General features: G+C 44.1%; 1 protein-coding gene across 1 annotated transcript in view; it reads left to right on the top strand.

The window, feature by feature from the left end:
- The window catches only part of LOC137096223 (zinc finger and SCAN domain-containing protein 2-like), a 53,502-nt gene extending 32,508 nt beyond the window's left edge, over positions 1-20,994 (top strand). The window contains exon 1 of the mRNA XM_067464922.1: positions 10,828-20,994. Coding sequence (XP_067321023.1) covers positions 13,008-14,153 — 1,146 coding nt within the window. The 5' untranslated portion in view covers positions 10,828-13,007 and the 3' untranslated portion in view covers positions 14,154-20,994.
- The last annotated feature ends 2,558 nt before the right edge of the window (positions 20,995-23,552 follow it).

Raw genomic sequence — 23,552 nt, 5'->3', positions numbered from 1 at the left:
GAATCCGAGGAAATCAAGAGAACCACGACTACGCCAAGGCATTGTGCCTTCTTCTTCCTGATGGGTTGCCCAATGCCCAATGTTCCTCTCCTCAACTGTCTGGATGTTGGATCCACTTCTGGCTATCTTTGAACTAAACAGAAAATCACAGTATTGGCCAGTCGTGAACAGAACTGCACCCAAAACATCTTGAAATGAGACTAGAAGGCCATGATTGAAGGAAGGAAGGCTGAACCATCCTCTTTTTTCTGTTTTTTATTCCTTCCTACCAGTTTGAAATCCTAAAGACTTTAAGATGTGTGTTCAGTTGTGGCAAAAGTCTGACTGTTCAATCCCCCTCCCTCCCATCCTTTCCCCTCCCCCTCCCCCTCCTCCCCTCCCCACATCTGACACACCACAGGCATTACACAGAACACTTCATCACACAGAACACACACCTCAGGTCACACATAATACACACACTTCATACACCAGACGAACCACACACATCATACACCACACGCATGTCACACAACCTGCCCATTTCATATCACCCATTTCATATCATATGCATCACACGGAATACGAACATTGCACAGAACACATACCACATACATAGTACACACAGTTCATACACCACACAAATTGCACACATTATACTCCACACATACACCATGCACATCTCACACACGTTTGCCCATCTCGTATCACCCATATCAGATCACTCTTTCCTCCCTTTTTCTTTTTATATTTTTCTTTTCTTCTGGTTTTTTCCCTATCTTTGACCTTTTTCTTATCACACACTATACACATCTCACATACCTCACACATCTCACTCATCTGCCTCCTTTCTCTTCACTCTTTCTCTTCTTTCTGTCTCTTCTCCCTCCTTTCATCTCTCTCCTCTCCCTCTTCTCTTTGCCCTTCTCCATTCACTTCTTCTTTTCTCCTTCTCTTGCTGCTAACTTTGTGAAGCAATCTTGAATTTGTTCCTTTTCAGTTGAACATGTTAGAAGGGCTTTATATATTTTAGTCATCACTTTTTTCTGTGATACCATTCTCTTGTCCCATAGTTTTCTTCCTTCTTCAAATCCTAATTTCTTGTCCTTGTTGAAGGCCTCATTCAGCTGCCTATATTGGAAACATGAGAGATTTCCATCTAGTTTCCTGATTTCTTCCCGAGTCTTTCATATAGCTATTGTTTGGGTTTATTGTATCTCTTTGTATCCGAGCCATCTTTCCCACCCTCGTTCTTTCCTATGCACCGCTTCCGGGGGGGATATCCAAAGGGTTTTTAAAAAATGAAATCTGCTTTTCCACTTTCCCCGAATTCTTATCAAGGAGGACCTTACAACGCTTCTTGCTTCTTATATACTAATTGTATGTAATTTAGGAAGTAGTGCCCCATATCATCGAATTCTTGCAGGAATTAGATGAAGAACTTCCAATTTATGTTGTTGAAGGCCTTCTCTGCATCTAGCGCCAGAAACGCACATTCTTTATTGTTGTTCTTTTCATAAGAATGTTTATTATGGTTCTGACATTATCATTCATTCTTCATTTACGGGAGGAAGCCCCATTGTTCTTCCTTTAGAAAATGCTTGAGTCTTTCTACCAAGACATTAGCAAATAATTTGTAATCAATATTCAATACTGAAATTGAGCGGTAGGTTTTTTTTTTACATCCATCTTCTCCTTTGCTTTCTCTTTCTGTTTCTCTTTTTCCATATCCTTCTCTTTCTATTTTTCTTTTGCCTTTTCTTTCTTTCTTTCCTTCTGTTTCTCCTGTTTCCTCCCCTCCCCTCCCTTCCCCTTCCCTCCCCTTCCCCCCCTTCCCCCTTCCCTCCCTTCCCCTCCCCTTCCCCCTCCCCTCCCCTTCCCTCCCCTCCCCTCCCCTCCCCTCCCCTCCATTCCCCTTCCCTTTTCCACAACATCATCCTGCCACTCTTCAGCTGCCTACTTGCAGAATTCAAGTTATATATCCTTCTTCAAAGAAATTTGAGAGCAGCTGAAAAGGAAGAGACTAAAAACAAAGAAAACCAGAGTATTTTACTATTGAAAGCTGATGTCGTGTCTCCTGAAGTCAACATGGGAGCAACCCATGCACAGAAACAGACCTTCCTTCTGAAACGGTGGTTGGTGCTTGAAGTGTGGAGGGATGGGTATGTCGTTTTTGTGAGGTGTGTTGGGGAATGCATTTCCTTTTATTGTACAATGTACAGTGACAATAAAGTTATTCTATCATTCTAAATACTTTAAGGTGTCTATGGTTATTGGACAATTAAGTGAGAGGTAGCCAATGTGCTTCTGATACTTTGGTGTATATATGTGGGGGGTTTGCTCTGAAATGACCCTGTTTCTGGAATAACTGAGGACTTTGTGTCTTGCATTCATTGTTGTTGTTGTTTTGGTTTTTTTTGGGGGGGGGGGTTTGTTGTGTCAGGAGCGACTTGAGAAACTGCAAGTCGCTTCTGGTGTGAGAGAATTGGCTGTCTGCAAGGACATTGCCCAGGGGGCGCCCAGATAAATTGATGTTTTTATCATCCTTGTGGGAGGCTTCTCTCATGTCCCTGCATGAGGAGCTAGAGCTGATAGAGGGAGCTCATCCGCCTCTCCCTGGATTCGAACCTGCGACCTGTCAGTCTTCAGTCCTGCCGGCACAGGGGTTTAACCCACTGCGCTACCAGGGGCTCCTTGTGTTCATTGTTACTCCCACTGTGCTGATGCAATTGTATTATATTAGCCGGACTGGCGCAATGGGTTAAACCCTTGTGCCGGCTGAACTGCTGACCTGAAGGTTGGTGGTTCAAATCCTGCAAGGCAGGATGAGCTCCTATCCTGACAGACACCCTTGCTTCCCATGCGGAGACGTGAGAGAAGCCTCCCAGCAGGATGGTAACACGTTCGGGCATCCCCTAGGCATCGTCTTTGTAGATGTCCACTTCTCTCACACCAGAAGTGACTTACAGTATGTTCTCATTTCTTTCCTGACACGATAAAAAGGTGGACTCAAGACTTTAATTTTCTTATAAGCAAAGGGTCCATTCGGATACGCAACACATCTCCCTAACTACAGAGAATGGTGACAACAGCTGGTGAAGATTCACATCCATCAGTCGAAATGGACAAGTTAACTGAATTGATGAAGTATAGAACAGCATTTAAAGGAAATAGAGATGAAAGTCATATAGTGAGAGAGAGGCTTATAGACTAGAGTTTGTTGCCCATTAGTTGTTGCCACCGTGCCAGGCACAGAAGACAAAAGGTGATAATGCCACAGATCCAGAGGGTCACGTACCCATTCCAAAGGCTCATTTATTCACCTTTGCTTAGCCTTTTCTTCTGTGGGAATCCTAGACCTCTGGACACAAAAGGTCAGGTAAATAGTGCAAAACATCCCTACTGATAAAGGGATTGTCTATCTGTCACTCACACACAAAAGTGATTCCATGTCTAGGCTGGGAGAGCGCTAGAGGGATATTTACTGATGGTCCTGGACTCTCCGTTCCCAGGGTTGTATGTACATAGAGGGTATGGGGACCAGGTGCCTTCACCATACATTGGAGACACTCTGAATACAGCAGGCCCCAAAATACCCTTCCATACAATGAATGCAAAGCTGGGGTGAAAATGGCTGGAAGAAACATTCACAACCTCAGATATGCAGATGACACCACACTGATGGCCGAGAGCGAGGAGGAGCTGAGGAGCCTTCTAATCAAGGTGAAAGAAGAAAGCGCAAAAGCCGGGTTGCAGCTAAACGTCAAAAAAACCAAGATTATGGCAACAAGAATGATTGATAACCGGAAAATAGAGGGAGAAAATGTGGAGGCCGTGACAGACTTTTTATTTCTAGGCGCAAAGATTACTGCAGACGCAGAGTGTGGCCAGGAAATCAGAAGACGCTTCCTCCTTGGGAGGAGAGCAATGTCCAGTCTCGATAAAATAGTCAAGAGTAGAGACATCAGACTGGCAACCAAGATCCATTGCCTAGTCCAAGCCATGGTCTTCCCTGGAGTCACCTACGGATGTGAGAGCTGGACCTTCGGGAAGGCTGAGCGAAGGAAGAGAGGCGCTTTTGAGCTGTGGTGTTGGAGGAAAGTGCTGAGAGTGCCTTGGACTGCGAGAAGATCCAACCAGCCCATCCTCCAGGAAATAAAGCCCGACTAAAGCTCATTGGAGGGAAGGAGACTAGAGACAAAGCAGAAGTCCTTTGGCCACATCATGAGGAGACAGCAAAGCCTGGAGAAGGGAATGATGCTGGGGAAAGTGGAAGGCAAAAGGAAGAGGGGCCGACCAAGGGCAAGATGGATGGATGGCATCCTTGAAGTGACTGGACTGACCTTGAAGGAGACCCTGGGGGTGGTGACGGCCGACAGGGAGCTCTGGCGTGGGCTGGTCCATGAGGTCACGAAGAGTCGGAGACGACTGAAGGAATGAACAACAACAACATTTCTGAAAGGTTTGGGGTTCCCTTGCCAGGTGGTCCTGAGGCTTTCAGGGACTTCCAAAGAGTGGAACTATGCGCCCTGGATCTCTCCCAGGATCCCCTTCCTCATCTCCTGAGGACTCAGGACCTGGCCAGACCACGAGAGAAAGGTCCTGATCCATCTGGGTTGGAAAGGGAGAGGCCTCTTGTTATCCAGAGGAAATCCCTGTCCTGGCCACAGAGTCTCTGGGTTTTTGCATTCACCGAGTTTTCACATTATCAGCCACTGATTTTCTGCATTTTGCTGTCGAAGGCTTTCATGGCCGGAATCACTGGGTCGCTGTGCATGGCCGTGTTCCAGAAGCATTCCCGCCCACACCTCTCTATGGCAGGCATCCTCGGAGGGGTGAGGCCTGTGGGAAAGCAGGCAAGTGGGGTTGACATATCTGTGGGAAGCCAGGCAGGAAGCAGCCAGGCTTTGGACCTGCAAGGCTATTCAATGCGAATGAATGTGATCAATAATAATAATAATAATAATAATAATAACTTTATTTATACCCCGCTACCGTCTCCCCAAGGGAGTTAGTGCGGCTTACATGAGGTCGAGCCCAAAGTACATCAACAGTAAAAGCAATAAGAAAACAATACAACAGTTAAAGTCAATCTCATAAACAAAAGTAAACAATAGACAGTACAGTCACAGCCAGCATTTAAAACCTATGGAAACATCCATGCTTGCCTCCAACAGACAGGAGTTCTTCCTCTCTCCCAGTCTGGGCATCACTCCACAGGGATGTATGTGAACTCTACTCGCCCAGCTTGCAAGAGGCCTCCCTCCCAACCTCTGGGGATGCCTTCAGCCAGAGAGAGATGGAGGGGAAATGTCAGGAGAGAGTGCTTCTGGAACCTGGCCAGGCAGCCCGGAAAACCATTCACAGCAACAACCCAGGGGTGCATGTTGTGTCTGTGAGAGAGAGAGAGAGAGAGAGACAGAGAGAGAGGTCTTCCCTCTCCCTCCCTCCCCAGGCTGGGCCAGGAAGGAGAGAGAGGCCAGGCCTAGCTCTGCCTCCCTCCCTCCTTCCTTCCTGCAGTCCGGCTCCTTTAAGGCCAAGCCCCGCCCCTCTTTGGGCACACGCCTCCTCCTCCCGCCATGACAGCGCCGGGCGGAAGTAGGGCTTCTGGGTGACGTCACGGCCAGGCCAGTGGAGACCGAGGGAAGGGGGGGAGGCCTCTGCGGGCGGAAGTGAGAGAGGGCGGCGCTTCTTCCGGTTGGGCCTAGCCGGGGGAGAGGCAGCCACGCTTCTTCCCGGGATGAGTGGAATCCTCCCGCGTGGGAGTGGAAGGGGAGGGGAGGAAGGCCTACTCGCGAGTGTGGGAGGGAGGAGCAGGAGACTCCTCGGCGGCCTGTCCCCTTCCTCGGCCTGGGATCCCCTCAGAGAAGAGGAGGAAGAGGTAGGCCCGAGGAGGGAGGGAGGGAGGGAGGGAGGCCCGAGGAGGCCTGTGCTGGGGAGCCGGGCTCAGCCTGGGAATCCGCCTTGGAAGGAAGGGAGGGAGGAAGGAAGGGGGGGGGGCTCGGGAGGGAGGGAGGAGGAGCCCACAAACTCACCTCCAGGCAGGCAGGCAGAGAGAGAGAGAGAGAGAGATGGGCAGGAAAGCAGGCAGGGGTGTGTGTGTGTGTGTGTGTGTCAAGGGAACTCAGGGCTGGCCACACACTCCTTTCCTTCCTTCCTTCCAGAGTGGGCTTGAGGGAAGGCAGGGGGGCCCTGCGAGGGAGGGTTGGGCTAGGAGTGCCATTGCAGTCTCCCTCCCTTGTCTCCCTCCCTTTCTTCCCTTAACCCTTCCCTTTCTTTTTTCCCCCTTCCTCCTTCACTTCTTCCTCCTTTCCTTCTTCCTCCCTTTCTTCCTCCTCTCCCTCCTTCCTTCCTCTCTTCCTTCCCTGCCCCCTTCCTTCCTCCCTTTCTTCCTTCTCTCACCCCTTCCTTACTTCATTCCCCCCTTCATCCTTTCCATCCACTCTTCCTTCCTTGCTCCCTTCCTTGCTCCCTTCCTTCCTCCTCTCATCCCTTCCTTACTTCATTCCCCCCTTCATCCCTTCCTTCCGCTCCTCCTTCCTTGCTCCCTTTCTTCCTTCTCACCCCTTCCTTACTTCATTCCGCCCTTCATCCCTTCCTTCCTCTCTTCCTTCCTTGCTCCCTTCCTTCCTCCCTTTCTTCCTTCTCTCACCCCTTCCTTACTTCATTCTGCCCTTCATCCCTTCCTTCCTCTCTTCCTTCCTTGCTCCCTTCCTTCCTCCCTTTCTTCCTTCTCTCACCCCTTCCTTACTTCATTCCCCCCTTCATCCCGTCCTTCCACTCTTCCTTCCTTGCTCCCTTCCTTCCTCCCTTTCTTCCTTCTCTCACCCCTTCCTTTTTTTTAATTTTTTTTAAATAATCTTTATTCACATTTTTCATATACATATGATTAAAAGAGGAGCGATGATTTAAAAAAAAGGATCAGTGAAGAGATTCAGCAAGAATAAAGGGGGGGGGGGTAAAGGAAAGAAAGATAGAGAAGAAGAGTAATTGGGTGATAGACTACGGGAAGTATGGAGTGGATGAAAGTGGAGGTATAGAAAATGAGAGAGAGAAAGTGTGAAGAGTGCATTAAAAGTAATAGAGACAAGAATCGAGGTTTCCCCCTTCCTTCGGCCTGTCTTCCGAGTGTCTTTAGCGAAGAGTTTCCTTTTCTTTCCTTCTTGTGTGTTGTTTTCCTTTTTCATATTTGTTCAGTTTCTCGTTTGGGTCTTGGAAATATCTTTTCTCCCATCTTCAGTTTCTGAGTCCTTTCTCTTTGAAATATTCATCAATTCTTGTCCAATCTGTTTCTTTTTCTATTATTCCTTTGCTTTTCTGGATTAGATAACTTAGTCTGTCCATGTTCTTTACCTCCATTAACTTCGTTTCCCATTCGTCAATTTCTGGTATCTTCTCCTTTCTCCAGTATCTGGCGTAGCATATTCTCGCCGCTGTAGTTGCCAGGAATAGTAATTTATCTGCATTCTTATCTGTTTCCTCTTTTGTTATTCCCAGTAAAAATATTTCTGGTGAGAGTGGGATTTTAATCTTCATTATATATTGTAATCTTTCTTGGATTTCTTTCCAATATCTTTTGGCTTTTTTGCAGTTCCACCACATGTGGTAATATGTGCCCATTGTTTCCCCACATTTCCAACATCTGGTGTTTAAGTTCTTATAAAATTTTCCCAATTTCTGGGGTGTTAAGTGCCACCTATAGAATAATTTGAGCCAATTTTCTTTTAGGTCATACGCTTTCGTATATCTTAATTTTTTTTTCCATATGGTTTCCCATTCTGCCAAATTTATTGGTCTCCCTATATTACTGGCCCATTTCACCATACACTCTTTTATTCTCTCTTCTTCCGTGTTCCACTCCAATAATTTTTTATATATTGATGATATTGTTTTTTTCCTGGATCTTATAATTTTGTCCCAAATATTGTCTTCTTGCATAAAGCCAATTTTTTTATCCATCATAAATGATTCTTTTAATTGTCTGTATTGCAGCCACGTTACATTTGGGTATGATTTCTTTACTTCTTCTTGGGATTTTAGGTGTATCTCCTGTTCTTTTTTTTCTGTTATAATTCTATAGCAGGGCCACTTTATCCATCCCAGCTCTCTTCTTTGACAGGCTTCTAGGGGTGATACCCATAATGGGGTTTTGTTGTAGATTCTTTCCTTATATTTCTCCCACGTTCTTATTATCGCCGACCTGGTAAAATGATTTCCAAAGCCCTTTTCTATTTTTCTTTTCCCATACCAGATATATGCGTGCCACCCCTTCCTAAGATCGTGGCCTTCCAAATTTAATTGTTTTTCATTTTCTAACCTAATCCAATCGAGTTCCCATGTTAGCGCACTAGCTTCTGCATATATCTCTAAGTTCTGCATTGCCAGACCCCCTCTATTTTTCTCATCTGTTATATTTTTGAAACTTATTCTATTTTTCTTATTCTGCCAGATAAATTTCCTTATATCCTTATTCCATTGGTTCAGCCCTTTCTTATTCCTTATGATTGGTAAATTTTGAAATAGGAATAACATTTTTGGTAGTATATTCATTTTTACACATGCTATCCTGCCTAAAATTGATAGTTTTAAATTTTTCCATTTTTCCAGATCTCATTTGATTTCATTCCATTTTGCCGTATAATTATTTTGAAGTAATTGTGCGTTATTTGGCGAGATAGTAATTCCCAGGTATTTTATTTTTGATGCTATTTTGATATTCCATTTTTTCTCAATTATGGCCAAATTCTTCTTGGGGATGTTTTTTGTTATTGCTTCTGTTTTGTCCATATTTAATTTAAAGCCCGCTACTTTCCCAAATTTTTCGATTGTTTCAAACCATTTTTCTAATTTTGTAGATGGGTCCTCAACTATACAGATAACGTCATCGGCAAATGCCCTACATTTGTATGTTTGTCCTCTAATTGTGGCTCCTTTTAATTCTTTGTTTCCCCTTATTTCATTTAATAAAATTTCCATTGTTAGAATGAAGATCAGAGGCGAGAGCGGGCAGCCCTGTCTGGTTCCTTTATTTATTTGTTTTGTTTCCTGGCCATTTACTATAATTTTCGCCTGTTGATTTTTGTAGATAGCTTCAATTGAATTTAGAAAGTAGTAGCCCATGTCCATCTCTTGCAATAGTAATTTGAAAAAGTTCCAATTAATCTGATCGAATGCCTTTTCAGCGTCTAAGGCCAGGAACATCACTTCTTTTTGGATATTTTTGTCGTAATAGTCAATCAGATTTATGATAGTTCTCACATTGTCGCGCTGGTAACGATTTGGTAAAAATCCCGATTGTTCTTCTTTTATCCAATTTATTAAGAAATTTTTTAGCCTCTCTGCCAATATGCTACTAAATATTTTATAATCCAGATTAAGTAAAGAGATTGGTCTATAATTTTTAAGTTGTTCAGGGTCTTTTTTCTCCTTTGGTATGATATAAATATTTGCTTGTTTCCAGCTTTCTGGCATTTCCTTCCTCTCTCTTATCTCATTTAGCGTTCTTTTCAGAAATGGTACGATTTCTTCTATCATTGTTTTGTAATAAATTGCGCTCAGCCCGTCCGGGCCAGGTGCCTTATTTGTCTTTAATTTTTTTATTGCGGATCTAATTTCCTCTTCCGAGATTTCCTTATTTAGCGCTTCTCTCTCCTCTTCCGATATTTTGCTGATTTTCTTTTCTCCTAAATATTGGGTGATCTTCTCCTTCTTTATTTGATCGTCTTGATATAATTTCTTGTAATAGTTTGCAAATTGGTCTCTTATTTCTGCTTGCGATGTGTATGTTTTTTCCTTTTCCTTAATTTTTACTATATACCTTGATTCTCTCTTTTCTAGTATTCTTCTCGCCAGCCACCTCCCCGGCTTATTAGCGTTTTGGAAGTGGTCCGCTTTTATGAATTTTAGTTCTTTAGCTCTTTCTTCCAATTCTATGTGTTCTCTCTTCTTTTGTAGTAGTGTCAAATTATGGGCTGCTTCCTTATTTTTTGGATTTCTTTTTAGTTCTTCTTCCTTTTTCTGTATTTCCTCCATAATTTCTTTTATTTTCTTTGTCCTCTCTTTGTTCCATCTGGCCTTTTGTTGGATGTAGTGGCCTCTTATAACAGCTTTACTGGCTTCCCATATTATGAATGTATCTGTCTCTTGTATGTCATTATTTTTAAAGTATTCTTTTATGATTGCTTTACTTTTTTCTCTCACCCCTTCCTTACTTCATTCCCCCCTTCATCCCTTCCTTCTGCTCCTCCTTCCTTGCTCCCTTTCTTCCTTCTCTCACCCCTTCCTTACTTCATTCCCCCCTTCATCCCTTCCTTCCACTCTTCCTTCCCTGCCCCCTTCCTTCCTCCCTTTCTTCCTTCTCTCACCCCTTCCTTCCTCTCTTCCTTCCACTCTTCCTTCCTTGCTCCCTTCATTCCTCCCTTCCTTCTCTCACCCCTTCCTTACTTCATCCCTCCCTTTCTTCCTTCTTTCTTCCCTTCTCCCCCTCCCTCGCTTTTTTCCTTCTCTCCCTCCTTCCTTACTTCATTCCGCCCTTCATAGCCATGTATAAATATGTGAGAGGAAGCCACAGGGAGGAGGAGGGAGCAGGCTTGTTTTCTGCTTCCCTGGAGACTAGGACGCAATGGAGGAATGGCTTCAAACTACAAGAGAGGAGATTCCATCTGAACATGAGGAAGAACTTCCTGACTGTGAGAGCCGTTCATCAGTGGAACTCTCTGCCCCGGAGTGTGGTGGAGGCTCCTTCTTTGGACGCTTTTAAACAGGGGCTGGATAGCCATCTGTCAGGGGTGATTTGAATGCAATATTCCTGCTTGTTGGCAGAATGGGATTGGACTGGATGGCCCAGGAGGTCTCTTCCAACTCTTTAATTCTATGATTCTATGACAGTCAGCCTTGTTTGCGCTTCGCTCTGGGAACCATCCCTTTCCTTGAGTTCCTGAAAATTGTCCCCCATTTTGAGCCCCTTGAAGAGGGAAGAGAAGAGAGAACCAGGTTCAACCGATTCATTTTTAAGAATTCTGTATGTAATTCAGTTTAGTATCTAGACCTTGTGGATTTGACTTGCTAGGCTCTGAATGCCACACGCACTTGACTCTTCTCTCCATTTGCTTCATGGCTGCCAAGGAGCAGGTTTGGCTCGGCTACTTGAGAGGGGACGTTCCAGAGCCATCGTGTCTGTTGCCTTAGGTAGTTAATGATTTTGGTGTCTTCAAAATTATTCACTCTCATTCATTCATTCAGTTTCATTCAAACCATATATCATATCAAATCTGCACGTTATATTTCTTGTGACAAGCGGATGGTGAATCCTGGGTGGCATATGTTGTTCTGTGTCAGAAAGTAGAGCTGAGATGTTCTCTCCAGTGCAGTTTTCTGAATCAGCACCCCAAATAACCAAACCAAATCTAATGTTGACCAAAAACTGATTCGTAACCCTTTGGGTACTAATGTTGGAGAGGGGTCCCTGGCCAAAGTGGCCCCTGGTCCCAAAAAAGGTTGGGAGCCACGGCACTAGACAGACGGCACAAGGGATTGCAAAGGGAAGCCTAGGCAAGCCATGGGAAATTCAAACAGGGACCCCGCAGGGATGCCCGCTCTCGCCTCTTCTATTCATAAAACTTCTTACAATACTGTTAAGGGACATCAGAGGTGAGGAAATGGTTTCTGGAAAAAGGATTGAACAGGAAAATATAATTTAAATATGAGAAAAGAGTAAATAGAGAGAGGTCTAGAAGGTGAAGCGTATGATCTTAGCTTTCTTTGGGACTAGATTGGAAGAGGCCAGAGGTCACCTATCTTCCCCCCTTTTTTCTCCCCCCCCCCCCTTTTAAGTAAAGGATGTATGAAAAATGAGGGTGCAGATAGAAGCAGTGTTACATGGACATGAAGTCTGTATAAGTATGAGCACCCATGGAAACCAGGAGGGCCTTCTCTTCTGCGGTCTCCCCATTACGGGATGCCCTCCTCTCCAAAGCCCACCTGGTGCAGAGGTTGGTGCAACTCCAGTCTCCAGGTCTACATTCTCATCCCTTTCCTTTCAAATGAATTACAACTCATAAACCATTAATAAGAAATGTTTAAAATAGTAATACCTAAACAATTGTGTTTCGGGAACAGAAGCTCGTGTTTTAAAGAAACACATTTTTCAAAACAGACACACCACACTGCAAAACTGGAGGTAATCCGTGAAGCCTGGGGTGTCGGCAACACATCCACCGCTCCCCATTCATGAGCAAAGGAAGGGCGGGAAGGATGTCAGTGCCTTCGGGAGGCAGGAAGAGGAGGGTGGAGGGGCCTGCAAAGACAGGAGGGGAGGGTGGACTCAAAAGGAGAAGGCCCAAAAAGCCACGCGGAGGAAGAATCCCTGCAGCCTCAGAAACGTTATGAGTCTGGCCTTCCAAGGAGGAGAAGAGCGTGCTTCCCCTTTGAAGTCCTGTGTCTGTTTCCTGCAGGACTCTAGAGTTTGTAGTTGAGAGAGGCCCAGGACCCCCCTGGCTGAGGATGATAAAGGCCCCTCCCTGAACACCTGGCAGTGTAAGAAATCGCACACAGAGAATCTTTGTGCCTGTCCCCTTTGTACCTGAGGAAGGATTGTTCGTAGTTTGCCAAGTGTCACCAGGCAATGGGCAGCTTCCCTCTTCCTCTTGGTTTGCTACAGCACTAGACTTCCTCTTCGTGTTCCATGAGATCTTTCTCTGTTCAACTGCTGAAGAGATTTTCCTCTCATTTCTCTGGCAGGTAACTTCGGAACAAGTTCTGCGAAGAACGCCTTGTGAGAGCTTGGCCTGAGGAGTGCTGTAACTTCAAAGTGACTTCAAGATACACAGCAATGACAACAAGAAAAAATAAGTACTAGAGAAATATATTTGAAGTTACATTCCTGTGCAGTTAAGAGAAGAAATAAGATTTTGCTGTAAAAAGAGAGGCCTGGGAAAGCAAGCAGAAGGCTACAGCAATACAAAAACCGCTGTTCAGGAGGTTATATCTGTGAACCCCTGGCATCATATTTGAATTATAAATGTTAAAAAATGGCAAGCACTCTACGTCCCTATCCTAGATCAGACACAGGGGAGAAGTTACATCAGTGTATGGAGTGTGGAAAACAATTTGATTGGGAAAGTTCTCTTACTGTACATGAACGGACCCACACAGGGGAGAAGCCATATCAATGCATGGAATGTGGAGAAAGCTTCAGTCAAAGTGATAGTCTGCGTTCCCATCAAAGGATCCACACAGGGGAGAAGCCACATATATGCATAGAATGTGGAAAGAGCTTCAGTCAGAGTGGCACTCTACGGTCCCATCAAAGGATCCACACAGGGGAGAAGCCACATATATGCATAGAATGTGGAGAAAGCTTCAGTCAGAGTGGCCATCTACGGTCCCATCAACGGATCCACACAGGGGAGAAGCCATATAAATGTATGGAATGTGGAGAAAGATTCAGTCTGAGTGGCCATCTACGGTCCCATCAAAGGATCCACACAGGGGAGAAGCCATATAAATGCATGGAATGTGGAGAAAGCTTCAGTCGGAATGACACTCTACGGTCCCATCTAAGGATCCACACAGGGGAGAAGCCATATAAATGTATGGAATGTGGAAAGAGCTTCAGTCGCAGTGGCCATGTACGTTCCCATCAAAGGATCCACACAGGGGCGAAGCCATATAAATGTATGGAATGTGGAAAGAGCTTCAGTCAGAGTGGCACTCTACGTTCCCATCAAAGGATCCACACAGGGGAGAAGCCATATAAATGTATGGAATGTGGAAAGAGCTTCAGTGAGAGTGGCAATCTACGTTCCCATCAAAGGATCCACACAGGGGAGAAGCCACATAAATGTATGGAATGTGGAAAGAGCTTCAGTCACAGTTGCACTCTACGTTCCCATCAAAGGATCCACACAGGTGAGAAGCCACATAAATGTATGGAATGTGGAAAGAGCTTCAGTGAGAGTGGCACTCTACGTTCCCATCAAGGGATCCACACAGGGGCGAAGCCATATAAATGTATGGAATGTGGAAAGAGTTTCAGTCAGAGTGGCACTCTACGTTCCCATCACAGGATCCACACAGGTGAGAAGCCATATAAATGTATGGAATGTGGAGAAAGCTTCAGTCGCAGTGGCAATCTACGTTCCCACCAAATGACTCACTCAGTACAGAAGCCATAGAAGTGCATAGAATGTGGAGAAAGTTTCAGTCAGAGTAACTATCTCGATTCCTTCCAAATCTATCTACATTGCTTTCAAAGGAGCCACATAATAGAGAAGCCGTATAAATGCACGGAATGTGGGAAGAGCTTTAGAGGATGTTCAGCATACAATCAACATCACAGAACTCATGCGCCGCTAGAGGAGACCTGCCTTCAGTTTCTGAGCTCTCTTTCAAAAAATATTGGAAGGAAAGAGGAAGGCTGGCACCTGGCTTTCTCTCTCTCTCTCTCTCTCTCTACCATGGACTAGTTTGTGTGGCCTTGGTCGATGGCTACTGGGAGCAGGTCTCACTCAGAAGGGGATTTTTCTCCGTATTGCAGCAAGCTCCGAAGGGGTTCCCCTAGCCTCCTCCATAAGAAACCCATCCCAGGCTTCTAGGGTGATCTGTGGAGGTTTGCTGAAAGGAGCAGCAGCTGAGGTCTCTGGAGAAAAGGGTTCTGAAAAAGAAGAGCTCTTTGGTAGCAAACAATGTCATCTCTTCATACCCTCGTCTCGCGTCTTGGCTCTGTTTCCCCTCGGTTAGAATTTTGGCCTCCAACCATGTACCTGCCACCCTTTTCTGGACTTTGTTGTATCCTGAATAGTTCTGGACTGACTTCCGGTTTCATTTATGAACCAGGACGTTGTTTGTATGCCTGACTTTCTGGCTTGACTTTGGGACTCTGAATTCGGTTTGTACTCTTGTTATTTTATCAGCTCTGTTGAATGAACTCCTGGCATGTGACTCTGGGACTGTAACCTTTCTTCTTGCTCCTGACCTGGATCTGCAGTGCTCTACAATTGGACTCCTGACCTTAATTAACTTGTCTTCATTGTTACTCCGACTGTGTTGCTGCAATTGTATTATTTTACCAGGACTGGTGCAATGGGTTAAACCCTTGTGCTGGCTGAACTGCTGACTTTGTTGTGGAATATACGTTAGAGTGCTTTTGGAGAAGGAAGAAGATGGAGAGACAGCATGTCTGATTTCCAGGCATTTATTCCTATCTCTGCAGAGTATAGGGTTTACAGCAAACAAGGGGCTGACACCTTGGAGGTCTGAATCGCTTCAGTATTTATAGCATAATATCAACCTTTCCACATATGCGCAGGAAGCGTCCGACAGTTACACAATACAAGCATTAATAGGCGTTTCCATATATAGTTGCCAAAAACATCTTTATCAGGTCTTGGCAGCCACGTTGTGAACCCAAACATCTGCTTGATTATGTAACTTATCCCAACCTTCACCCGTTACCCGAAGATGACACTTATAAGTGTAATGCCTTAAATCTCTAATTGACTTATAACTTTTATATGCTTATAACATAAGATTTGATCAAGGAAATCTCCTTTAGTTAATTCAGCCTTATAACTTCATTATAACTTATTTCTTAATATGAAGATCATGAAGGAAATTACTTAGGATAAAGCTTTTCTGAAATTGCCTGCTATTTACGTTAAGTGGTCAGAGGATGGCGCTCTCTCACCATTTGACCTTAGATGTTCCAAGTCTTGGCTCGATACTGTTGATCTCTTTGTCCTGCCAAACTTCTCTTGTTGACTTCATATCTAAGCAAACATCGGCTACAGCAAACACTTCTGACTGACCAAGGTCCAGTGACGATCAATAACATCTATAGCTTTCTCAGGCATGAGGAAGTTCCCTCTTTAGAAATGGTCTTTTCCTTTCAAAGGATCAGGTGAGAACTTAAATCTTCCATTTTATTCTAAATTATTGTGATTTCCCTTTATTATTATTTCTGCTAATGGCTGCCACAACTTGAAGTTTGGTGGTTTGAATCCGCGAGACAGAGAGAGCTCCCATCTGTCAGCCCTGGCTTCCCTGTGCGGTGACTCAAGAGAAGCCTCCCAGCAAGATGGGAACACATTTGGGCATTCCCTGGGCAATGTCTTTGTATACGTCCAGTTCTCTCAAACCAGAAGCGACTTGCAGTATGTTCTCTATTTGTTTCTGACACTGTAAAAAAGCCGGACTGAAGACTTGTGAGTAAATATGGTCTGGGTTTATCTTGTGTTTGTTTACTAAACCTCGGGCTTTATACCGGGAGGGCTCTGGAACGCGAGACCATGAGTCTTGCTTTGTGTGTACTTATCGCTGCTTAGAGTGAAGCCCTTTTCTGTATTTGAGGCTGTTTAATGATTTTAAACCCAAAAGTAATTTTTCCCCACACACGGATAGTATAACCATCAGGGCATTTGAAAAGGTGGTTGAAAGAGACATAGAGAGATTGTCCCGGAACAAAATTTACACCCATTCCAACATGACATCCATCGAAATGAATACCATAAAAAGATTGGCCAACATGAAAGGATACATCTGGAAGAAGGCAGATAAAGGAGGAGCAATAGTTCCATTATACGAAACAGATTACGTAAAAGAGGCAGAGAGACACCCAGGAGACACTTCTTTCTATAAACCTATCACTAAGGATCCTACAGACAAAATACGTTTTTTAATCTGAACAGTATGTACAGAAGGACTCACTTTAGGATGCATCTCTGATCAGCAATTTGCATTTCTGCCAAACAAGAATCCCAGAATTCCAGTGTTTTATGTTCCACGTAAAATACACCAAGGAAACATACCTCCTCCAGGGAGAACAATTGTATCCGACTCTTCCTCCATCCTGGAACCCCTAGAGCAATTTTTGGGTTATTATTTACAACCATTTGTACCCCTCGTGCAGTCTTATATTAAAGATACTAAACATTTCATAAAGATCATAGAGGACCTTACCATACCACCACAATCCATCTTAATGACTCTGGATATAACATCGTTATATACCAACATACCATTAGATCAAACTAGAACAAGAATTTTGGAATTACTAAACATACGTGAGCCCCAAACACCAGCTTCTCATATTTTAATGGATTTGTTAGACATTGTCCTGGAATATATTTTTTTCAGATTTAAAACCCAATACTATCTACAGATTTTTGGTGTCGCAATGGGAAGTCCTTTGGCCGCTTCAGTGGGAAATCTTTTTATTTCAAATTTGGAAGAAACCCACATCCTACATGACACCAAAAACAGCGGGTTTTTTTACCACATATTCTATACGATGGCAGGCTTGTCGATGATATTTTTTTTAATTTGAAAATCAAAAGAATCTGCAATTTTCTTTAAGTACTTGGCTTAACACAATACATGATAACACCAAATTCACTGGTAACCATAGCCATACAAATATAAACTTTCTAGATGTCATGGTATATAAGAAAGGCAATAAGAAAACCCATGGATAAAATTCCATCATGCATTGCAACACCTACCACCATCATGCTGCAAGTTGCTTCTGGAATGAGAGAATTAGCTGTCTACAAAGATGTTGCCCAGGGGACGCCCAGATGTCTTGCAATCCTGTGGGGAGCCTTCTCTCATGTCCCCCCAAGTGGCCAGCTACTGATCAAAGGACATTTAATAGAATGCCAAGTTTGTGCTTTGTTTTTTCTTTGCTTGATTGTTTTTTTTAAATGCAATACAGCTGTTTGGTTCGCTAAATAAGAGAGAAATAAACGATAAATAAATGCCACCATCATAGTTTAAAAACCAACTTACCCTATGTCACACTTATGAGATTAAAACGAAAACACCACTGCCCCCGAGGAGGTCACACCAGAGTCATTACTTTTGAGAAACAATTCAAAGAAAAAGGGCACCCCACAAGTATCATCAATACTGCTATTAGAAAAGTTAAGTTCACAGATAGAAATGATTTACTGAGCGATATGGTGAGGAAACCTAATGACCGTATTATATGGTCACTTAGGTTAACCACATATTTCCACACATCAGGAAAATAATTAGAAAGCACTGACATTTGGTCAGTGACACTCCAGAATGCAAGAATGTACCAATGACAGCCAACAAACGAACCCAGAATCTTAGGGATATGATGATCAGATCTGACTTCACAACCCCCTATACTATCAGAAAATCTAATCTTAGGGGCCACACAAGTTGCGGGCATTGTGCATATTGCACTCAATCTCTTAAAACACTTCTCACATCCCACAATGTAACTCAACATACCACTTTGTAGTTTCACCAACTGCAATACAGAGAAAGTGATGTATGTCATACAAGGTCCATGTTCACTGCTATATGTAGGCATGACCTCCAGACCTTTAAAAATTAGAATTCTTGAACATAAATCCCACATTAGAAATAACCAATTGACTCTACTCTTTATGCCGATTTCAGTGAGAAATCCCACTCGCACACTAGCTTCAGATTTTGCGCTTTTTAAAAAAGGCAACCACACAACCCCACCAAGACTTATAAAGAATTTTACTTCAGAGAGAGGCTTTTAGGATATTCAGGTTATGTACCGTTTCCCCGGGTGGGTTAAACGATAGATTATATCTCTCTTGTTTTCTGCAATTGACCTGTATCTTTATAAAGGGAGGCTTCTCCGTGGGTTTTTGCTCGCACTTGAAATATCTGCAGACTTACGGCTATTGAAAGTCCTTGAGCAGAGCCATTCACTCCCCAGGAGAAAGTAGTAAGTGTTTTAATGCCACACAGTGATTGTTGTTGCTGTAACTGGGTGCTATTAGAGCATATCTATTGTTGTTGTCCTTTTTAATCTAGTTTGCTAATTCCTTGGAAGAGATCAACTTAAATTGATGAAATAGCAACCTGAGGAAGGGAAGTTTCCTCAAACAAGGTGAATAATACCGGGAACCCTTGTAATTGCTATCATCACATACATCAAAAGAATCTCTACACTTGCTATCATCACGTATTTGTCAAGAACTCCTACAACAACTTGTATCTACATGGGACTGAACTTTAATTGCCTAACATTCTACAGAAGAAACATAATCTGAACTTTTGTTTAATAACATTCCAAAGAAGTGATAACGAGGAACTGTTGAGAACTCACAACATGTTGTGAATGAAAACTTATTGTTTAATGTTTGTTATGGATCTTTTTCTTGATTGAATAATTGATGTTTATCTAGATTCTGCCCATGGTGTTGATACAATAATAATCTTACTGTAGGGGTTCAGCCTGTGGTTGTCTCTTTACCACAAGATTTTTAAATTGTTTTAAATTGTTTTAAAATTGTGTTAGATGTTAGCCTGTTCTTGTAAGCCGCTCCGAGCCCCAGGAGTGTGGCAGCATATAAGTTTGAATAATAAATAAATAAATAAATAACAGAGAATTATCAGGAGTCACAGAGGTTCCAATGTCTGAGTGAAATGACCAAGTTTCTGCTGACTCTCAGGGGTTTATGTTTAGAAATGATGATCAAGACTGTACAATTAGCCAAAGTGAACCAGAGGATTCTGGGATTGTTGGTTCCCAAGGCAAAGATGCTTCGATGGTAATAGAAAAAGAAGCCAAAAAAAAGGTTGAATGGCCAAGGCCAGATAGCGATAGTGAAAGGAATGTACTAATTGGCAAGCTGAGGGAGGACCAGACACTCATAATAATAATAATAATAATAATAATAATAACAACAACAACAACACTTTATTTGTACCCTTCTACCATCTCCCCAAGGGACTCGGTGCGGCTTACATGAGGCCAAGCCCAAACACAACAATGCAGGCAGTAATACAATAATACAAGCAATTAAAATAAAACAAACGATAAACATATAACATCAATAAGACAACATACAATTAAAAATTGTGGGAAGGCCAAATGTAAAAATTAAAATTGGAAAAGTGCTGAGGCATGGACGAAAAGGCGATAGTGGCGTTTGTGGAAGACATACGAGCAGACCTAAAAGTATAAAGTGCTTTGGAGGGACAAAGTGCTATGGGATCATTATTCCGGGAAGGCACACTCACACAACCACATCTTCAAGCTCCTCCTGAAGACTGCCAGGGTTGAGGCCTGCCTGATGTCCTTAGGGAGTGAGTTCCAGAGTCGAGGGGCCACTACCGACAAGGCCCTCTCTCTCGTCCCCACCAATCGCGCCTGCGATGCTGGTGGGATCGAGAGCAGGGCCTCTCCAGATGAACGAAGAGATCGTGTGGGTTCGTATACAGAGATGCGCTCACACAGGCGGGTCCCAAACCGTTCAGGGCTTTGTAGGTAAGAACCTGCACCTTGAATTGGGACCAGAAAATGAACGGCAGCCAGTGGAGCTCCTTGAACAGGAGGGATGACCTCTCCCTGTAAGGAGCACAAGTTAACAGCCTGGCTGCCACCCATTGGATTATCTAAAATTTCTGGGCCGTTTTCAAGGGCAGCCCCACGTAGAGTGCATTGCAGTAGTCCAGTCTTTGATAGGAGAAGTCAAATCAATCAACATCATCACCTGGAAGGGGGCAGAAGACGGTCTGAAAGATTAAGAGAATCAAGGGGTCAGGGAGAGGTTTCCCAAGGGAAAGGGCATGCTTTTTCCATGGCTTTCTGAATAAATATGGGGCCTGTGAGTCTACACTCTTCAGTAAGTCCAACGTTTGGTTTTCATGCCTGCTTCATGCTTGCTTGTTCATGCAGAGAATCATGTATAATCTTGCCCTGTATTCATGCTCATGCTGAGATTTTTGTAAGCTGGTGTTTGTGATTTCAAGCTACTGCATTTAGATTATTTGATTCAAGTTGGCTCCTGTTTCTTCAAGGGACTTTTGCCTTTGCCACCTTTGGAAAAGAAAGACTTCCTTCCTATGGATTTGCTTCTTGGATTTTGGGACTGATTTGTCTCCTAACTTGGATTTGGATTATTTGCCGATTTTGTGGACATCACCTTTTCTCTATTTGAATGCTTTTTACCTTTTTGACTATTGCTATATTCATCTTCAATAAATTGCTTTGATTATTAAAGAGCATGTTTACGGCTTCAAAGGTGCCTACTCCAGCCCTGGTGTGCAACTCTTACTGTATATAATATATGCATAGTGTAATTCAATGTTATAATGGATTTAATTATTGAAACAACTTCACACTTCTACATTGATACATAGATATGTTGCTTTCTATTTTATACTGTTTAATCCCCACCTTTTGGCAAAGAGTCCATTCGGATACACAGCACATCTCCCTAACTGCAGAGAATGGAAGGCAAAGAATGGTGACAAAGAATGAGGAAAAAAGGAAGGGGGTGGAAAAGGAAGGAAGGGAAAAAGGAAGGAAGGAAGGAAGGAAAAAGGAAGGGGATGGAAAAAGGAAAGAAGGAAGGAAGGGGGTGGGAAAAGGAAGGAAGGAAGGAAGGAAGGAAGGAAGGAAGGAAAAAAGGATAGAAGGATAGAAGGAAAGAAGGGGATGGAAAAAGGAATGATAGAAGGGAAAAAGGAAGGAAGGGAAAAGGAAGGAATCGGGTGGGAAAAAGAAGGAAGGAATAAAGGAAATAAGGGAGGAAGGAATAGGATACATAGTACATCTCACAGCACCGCAGAGAATGGAAGGCAAAGAATGGTGACAAAGAATGAGGAAAAAAGAAAGGGGGTGGAAAAGGAAGGAAGGGAAAAAGGAAAGAAGGAAGGAAGGGGATGGAAAAAGGAAGGAAAGAAGGAAGGAAGGGGGTGGAAAAAAGAAGGAAGTACAGAAGAAAGGAAGGTGTAGAAATTTGGAAATAAATAAATAAAAGGGATAAAGGGATTGCCTGTCTGTCACACACATACAAAAGGGATTCCATGTCTCGGCTGGGAGAGCGCTAGAGGGATGTTTACTGAGGGTAGAGGACTCTCCGTTCCTAGGGTTGGATGTAAATAGAGGGGATGGGGACCAGGTGCCTTTACCATACATTTGAGACACTCTGAATACAGCAGGCTCCAAAATACATTCAATACATTTGTGAAAGGTTTGGGGTTCCCTTGCCTGGTATCTCCTCCTGAGGCTTTCGGGGGCTTCCAAATGGTGGGACTCTGGGCCCTGGGTCTCTCCCCGCATCCCCTTCCTCGCCTCCTGAGCACTCGGAGCCTGGCCAGGCCACGAGAGAAGGTCTCCTGGAAAGGGAGAGGCCTCTTCTCATCCAGAGGAAATCCCAGTCCTGCCCACGGAGTCTCTGGGTTTTGTATTCACTGAGATTTCACACTTACAGCCATTGATATTCTGCATTTTGTTGTCGAAGGCTTTCATGGCCGGAATCACTGTGTTGCTGTGAGTCTTCCGGGCTGCATGGCCGTGTTGCAGAAGCATTCCCGCCCACACCTGTGTATGGCAGGCATCCTCAGAGGGGTGAAGCCTGTGGGAAAGTATTTTTATTTATCGTGCCATCAGCAACCATACCATTGTATTACATTTCTCACAGAACAAAACAAACACACAGATTAAAAAAAAAACACACAGATTTTGCAAACTTGGTAGCTGATTAAATGTCCTTTGACCAGTATTTGGCCCCTTGGAGTGCTTCTGGTGTTGCTGCAAGAAGGTCCTCCATTGTGCATCATGTGGCAGGGCTCAGGGTGCATTGCGGCAGGTGGTCAGTGGTTTGCTCTTCTCCGCACTCGCATGTCGAGGACTCCACTGTGTGGCCCCATTTCCGAAGGTTGGCTCTGCATCTCGTGGTGCCAGAGCGCAGTCTGTTCAGCGCCTTCCAAGTCGCCCAGTCTTCTGTGTGCCCAGGGGGGGAGTCTCTCATTTGGTATCAGCCATGGATTGCGGTGCTGGGTTTGGGCCTGCCACTTTTGGACTCTTGCTTGCTGAGGTGTTCCAGCGAGTGTCTCTGTAGATCTATGTCTTGATTTGAGTCGTTGACGTGCTGGCTGATACCCAAACGGGATGAGCTGGAGATGTCTCTGCCTTGGTCCTTTCACTATTGGCTGCTACTTCCCGCGGATGTCAGGTGGTTCAATCCTGACTAAGCAGTGTCATTTCTCCAGTGGTGTAGGGGGCAGACACCCTGTGATAATGCGGCATGCCTCATTAAGAGCCACATCCACTGTTTTAGCGTGGTGAGATGTGTTCCACACTGGGCATGTGTACTCAGCAGCAGAGTAGCACAGCGCAAGGGCAGATGTCTTCACTGTGTCTGGTTGTGATCCCAAGGTTGTGCCAGTCAGCTTTCGTGTGATATTGTTTCTAGTGCCCACTTTTTGCTTGATGTGGGAAAGTAGGCAAGTGGGGTTTGTATATCTGTGAGAAGCCAGGCAGCAACCAGCCAGGCTTTGGACCTGCAAGACCATTCAGTGCAAATGAAGGTGATCAATGGAAACATCCACGCTTGCCTCCAACAGAGAGGAGTTCTTTCTCTCTCCCACCCTGGGCATCACTCCACAGGGATGTATGTGAACTCTACTCGCCCAGTTTGCAAGAGGCCTCCCTCCCAACCTCAGAGGATGCCTTCAGCCAGAGATAGATGGAGGGGGAATGTCAGGAGAGAGTGCTTCTGGAACCTGGCCAGGCAGCCTGGAAAACCATTCACAGCAACAACCCAGGGATGCAT

The sequence above is a fragment of the Anolis sagrei genome, chromosome 2, assembly GCF_037176765.1.
Source record: "Anolis sagrei isolate rAnoSag1 chromosome 2, rAnoSag1.mat, whole genome shotgun sequence".
Lineage (NCBI taxonomy): Eukaryota > Metazoa > Chordata > Lepidosauria > Squamata > Dactyloidae > Anolis > Anolis sagrei.
The sequence above is the reverse complement of the archived record's forward strand: the minus strand, read 5'-3'. Positions and strand labels throughout refer to the sequence as shown.